The 5,494-nt window shown below is 41.9% G+C and overlaps 1 protein-coding gene across 1 annotated transcript; it reads right to left on the bottom strand.

Annotated features, from left to right (window-relative positions):
* Positions 1–236: 236 nt before the first annotated feature.
* Positions 237–4,593, bottom strand: LOC133131434 (SHC-transforming protein 1-like). The gene is made up of 4 exons (XM_061246801.1): positions 4,457–4,593; positions 4,282–4,351; positions 2,347–2,636; positions 237–1,713 (listed from the first exon to the last, which is right to left on the bottom strand). Exons 1-4 carry the CDS (start codon positions 4,526–4,528, stop codon positions 1,591–1,593), a joined length of 555 nt encoding a protein of 184 aa, XP_061102785.1. The 5' UTR covers positions 4,529–4,593; the 3' UTR covers positions 237–1,590.
* Between the last annotated feature and the right edge of the window lie 901 nt (positions 4,594–5,494).

Below are 5,494 nucleotides of genomic sequence, written 5' to 3'. Positions count from 1 at the left end.
TCATTTACCAGAAATCTTATTTTTACCCCAATATATTGCAAACATAAAGTAAAGTAAGCAAGAAAGCTAACCCCTAAATGCTCCTGATGTGCTGGTTGGTGCCTTGTATGGCAGCCGATCACCATGAGTGTGTGTGTGTATGAGAAGCATGAAATGTACACCGTTTTGGATAAAGGCACTATATGTAAATGCCAACCATTTACACAAAATTAGACTTCAAAAACCCCACAAGAAGGTACCGAGTGATTAAATTATTTAATATTCACATATTTAGGATAACACAAGAAAGAATCAAGAAACATATACAAAATTGTGTGCAATCTATATCACTGTTAAAAAGGAAATATATATTTAAACATTTTTTAAACTTATTAACTTCTCATGCATTCTCCAAGAAGGAAGGGCGTGTCACTTTTATTTTCAAAAATAATATAAAAAATTATCGCATGCACATACAGTCTTTCTGACAAGTGCACGAGGAATGAAAATAAACTGCATTAGAAGAAAAAGTACCCATACTGGACTTGCACTGGCGTCAGTTAATTTTATTTCATCTGCACACATGCACAGAGCAATGCCTTGGTCCACAGGTTCTGTGTGTATGAAAATAAAATCAATAAGCAATACCACTATCCAGCATTGTGCTAGATATGCTTCTACTATTATAATGATTTTCAAAAATAAACATTTGTATACATTTCCAATAGACCTTGCATATTTTAGAACTCTATATTAGCTTACTGCTAATGACAAACAGAGATGTACAGTATATGGTGGATAAATTTGACATAGTACTCAGACCAAAGCTTCTATTATAAATATAAAAAATATATTGTAATTGTTAAAGTGTCCTCAAATTAATGTTATTTATTAAACTATCTTATACATTGGCTGTCTATCATGGGCTAAGCCTTGCGGTGTGTCAGATGCTATACAACAGTGGTCCTCACTCCTGGTCCTGGAGAGGTGCAGGGTGTAACTCTACACACAACTGGTCTATTAAAACACTTAATTGCACAGTTAACTCACCTCGCCTTGTTTCTTGGGTCTGAATTAGTTGCTGATATTAAGGCGAAAACAAAAACCAGCAGACCCTGCTGCTCTCCAGGACCAGGACTGAATATACACTATTCAGTGATATACACTATATTGTACAATCTGTACAAACCTGGCAAACCTGCCCCTGAAGCTGAATACTGCATCAAGGCACATTTTCAGGAGCAGAAAAATAACCATTTTCACCAACACAGAGACTAAAGTCAATCAGCCAGCCACTTGCTCTACAGCTTTGTGCTTTGAGGCATAAACACAGAATGCACGCCACATGTCACCTGCTATTCTTCTTTTTCTTTTGTCAAATGCAAGTACTCTTTTTTTACTTCCAACCCAAAATTACAATGGTAAAAATACAACTGCCAAAAAAAGTAGAATATCTATGTATGACTGTGATAAAAAGTCTGACCATGCAAGTTACAGTCTGAACACTTTGTCCTTTTGGTAGAATGTGCCAGAACGCTCGATCAAAGATAGAATGATTAAGTCCACTGTTTAATATCCAGTCTGAACACTGTCACTGTTTTTGAATGACCACTAATGAATGACCGGCTGTTTCAGGCACAGCTCACTCCCACAAGAGACGATTGGTCTCTGATTGTCCATGTGATAGCGAATCAGGTGTCCCACACTGTCGAATATGTGGTCCTTTGTCCTCACCTTTCAGAAAAACAGAAGGCAAAGTACAGAAGAGACAGTTTAGTAATATGTACCTCAAACATTACTTCAACCATCATTTCTCAAACAGCCAAAAAGAGAAAGATAAACTGCCGAAAAACAGCAACAGAAATATTATAATATGGAAAACAAAATTACTTGAAGTATGTATCATCCGCACACTGTCCTTAAACACTTATTGTGTGAGATTTGGATCCATGGGGGTCTTAATCACGTAAGTGAAAACAACAAGCCCACACACAAGCACACGTGCATGCACACACAAACTTTACAATTAATGCCTCTCATTTACCCATTCACACACACACACACACACACACACACACTTGCTCTGAAAGGCTGCCATGCAAGCTGCTAACCAGCCTGTTGGAAGCAATTGGGGGTTAGGTGTCTCAGGGTTACTTCAGAACTAACTCTCCAACTGCCAGACAACCGCTCTTACCTGCTGAGCTAATGTTGCCCCCAGAAAGGAAAAATGGGTTAACAAATCAGCAAGCTTAGATACTACGAAAGTTTCTATTGACAACGTTAGCAAAAAAAACAGGAAGTTGACGACAGAAAATGGAATCCCACATGGGCCAGGTACAGTGAGAGGAGTTTTAGGCGGAGGCGTACCATTCCCTGCGGGTCCACCAGCAGCAGGTGTTTGGCAGCGCCCCCCTCCAGGCCGCTCAGGACGTACTGGCCGGGGGAGGAAGTGCTCTCCCGCACCAGGAAGTCCCCGCTGTGCTTCAGCAGGCTCTCAGCCTCCCGCCGGCTCAGGCTGCCGTGGTACCACACCTCCAGCTGGAGCGGCTCCAGGGCCTGTGCAGGCCCGCCCGGCACGGGGCCACCCTCCTCCCCCAGTGTGCTGTACGCCGCCTCCTTACTGTCCGGCAGGAGCACGGGAACGCCCTTCTCCAAATCTGGAGTTTGGAAGTTGTAAAAATTAATTGAGTAAAATATCAAGTTTGGTTGCAGTAGAAGTTTGTGGAGATGGTTGAGGTCTTTTGAGTGAATTCGTAACAAGATGTGCTATGAGAAGAATTAATCAAATCTGGCCCTCAAGAACAAATCCAGATGGTTTTCTTTTCTCCCAGGTAATTAACTGAACAGTTAGTGCTACTTTCTACCTGACTCCCAGGTAAAGGGAGGGTGGAAAACCAGCAGTGGTTCTTGGTGATTTGATGATGTCTGTGCTATAGAGTGCTTAAGACTTCCACAATATGCACTGCATATGTTGTATGATCCTTAATGTAGTCAAAGTTAGGGCCACCTCATTAACCACTATGCTACAGGCTGCCCTACTTCGCATATTTAATCTCTTCAGGCTTATCAATATACAACGGGGGGAAGTGGTTGAGGTTTTTCAATTCATAAAAGGGATTAACAAAATGAACATTTTCTGTCAATATTACACAGTGATGTAGGTAGACATTAGCCAAAACATTTTATTTATTTAAATACAGAGTTGTCTGGTCCTGAAACATTGCCATTTAGCTGATGCAGATTTGATGCCTCACTGAATATTCTATAACAACCATAACAATACAATGATCTGAACATCCACACTGATGAACAATAATGTTCTGAGAACAGTCTCTCGGCTATGTCGCCTTCCACTGTGAATTGTAAATTTGGTTGGATTTTGATTAGGTCAGAGTTTTATTGTTCATGCAGCTTGGAAAAAAACACTCTGAAAATGATCCCAGGGATATGATTGGTCTCTGTCCTTATAGCTGTGGTGTGGAGTCTGTGGGCTCCACCATCCACTTGAGTAAGAACGATTTTTAAAACCATATATTTATAGTTATAGTTATAGTTCTTGGTATGGACAGGCCTTCAACTGGCTGACAGGCCAGCTTTTATTTATTCTCTTTCTGCAAACCAACCTATATGTAACTGCACGTCTAACTGGGAATACGTCAAATTCAATAATGCAAAGAATTCTCAGTATATACACCTATGCTGATCACCATGCATGAAAGGGGAGGCCAGTCTGTTTATTTTTCAGATGGTTCATTTATTTATTGATTTGATGTTGTGCATGGAATATGATATGCGATTATGTACAGTACTTAGACATATGTACTGTGATAGTCCCCAGGCACTCCTTTATGAATGTGCTTGTCAGAGGTTACTGCTATATCTGTGAAGCATATGTCCCATTCTTTCTGACTACATCCCTCTTGCAGTGGATTTATGTCCAGGGAAATGTGGATGTACTGTAGGCTAGCCATCACTGCTCACAAAATATTGGAAGATAATTTATTTGATAATAGATTGCATTTCCCTTGGAAAGAATTTCAAAATTGGAAGATTGGGGAAAAAAACATCCATGTCACATGTTCTTTCATTTTAATAAATGGGCAATTAATTCAATTAACATATGAACAGTGACTGCCCTGTTAACATGGATTTATGAAACATCAGTTGATGGCTTTAGAGTAGGCTAATCAAATTATGGGAGACAAATTAGTCAGTACTTCTAACATACAAAGAATACCGGAATTACTCTGCCCCTCATGTAATAGTGAGTAAGAAAGAAAAAAATGCACTGCATCATCTTACCTGCAGATGGAAGTTGCATGTGCGTGAGAGAGCAATTTTCATACACGTTCAAGTGCTCCGGGCATCCCGGCTGCAACACAACCCAAACAGAAGCGGGTGAGTCATCCAGGAAGCAACGTCGGACGCATTAAAAAAAAGTGTGTGTGTGAAGTGGGGATCGGGAAGGTGGGCTCACTCTTCGCAGATCGTCTTCTTCTGCCTGGCTGCCACTGGGGGGCTGCTGCGGTGCTTTCGGTCCGACCCGCATATCGAGTAGCCCACCCGGGGGCGGCTCTTTGCCGGGTATCTCGTTATAATACTCGTGGACCTCGGCGCTCTCCTGACCGCGGCTTCCGCCGCCGCCTGCTTCCGTTGCCCTGCGCGAAAACCGCAGCCAGCACAACAGGAAGCGATCAATAAGCCTGAAAATTGCATAATTAACTTTGCTTAATGACTTGTGTCATGCGAGACACACAGCGCTAGGCTTCTACAGACTCCCGCGGAAGGTCGGTCGGGTCTGCCAGCACAGCTGATGCGGGGGTTAGCAGTGTTTTATGAGATGGTAAACATTTTATGGTAAACCTTGGGGTGGATATTTGACCAATCAATACATAATCTTTCAAGTTGTTTGGGTCTGCGCTTGCGCTTGTTGACCGCCCTCTTCAACCACAAATCCTTCATAGGATTCACGTCTGGAGGATGTCATTTTGTCGGGTAACCATTTCAGAGTTGATTTTTGAGGTGCGCTTGGGATCATTGTCGTGCTGAAACATCTATTTTGCAACCAAGTTTCCTGGCAGAGGAAATTAGATTTTTGACCAAAATATATTTTTCAGAAGCCCCGAGTGACCAATAGATCCAAAACTACCCCGAAACATCAAAGATCCGCCACCATATTTCATATTAGGAACAGAAGGTAAGCTGTTCATTTTCAACACAAGCTTACGCCAAACCCAGTGCTGGCCAAAAAGGTCCATGTTGGTCTCATCTGATCGTGACACCCGGTATCAGTTCCAGTTGAAACTCCAGTTCTGTTTAGGAAACTCCACACGCATTTTATTATCGGCCCATAATAGAGGCTTCGTGATCCCCCAAGATGCCACCAAGGTTTGCAGGTCGCTAGCTATTTTAGATTCTTTGCCTTCCACATCATCTTCCAGGGGCGAGATGTACATACATCCCCTACCAAGTAGGTTTACCCCTGTTACACTGGTTTTATAACTTAATTATGGAC

The sequence above is a fragment of the Conger conger genome, chromosome 6, assembly GCF_963514075.1.
Source record: "Conger conger chromosome 6, fConCon1.1, whole genome shotgun sequence".
Lineage (NCBI taxonomy): Eukaryota > Metazoa > Chordata > Actinopteri > Anguilliformes > Congridae > Conger > Conger conger.
Note: the sequence above shows the minus strand (reverse complement) of the source record. Positions and strands in the feature narration are given on the sequence as shown.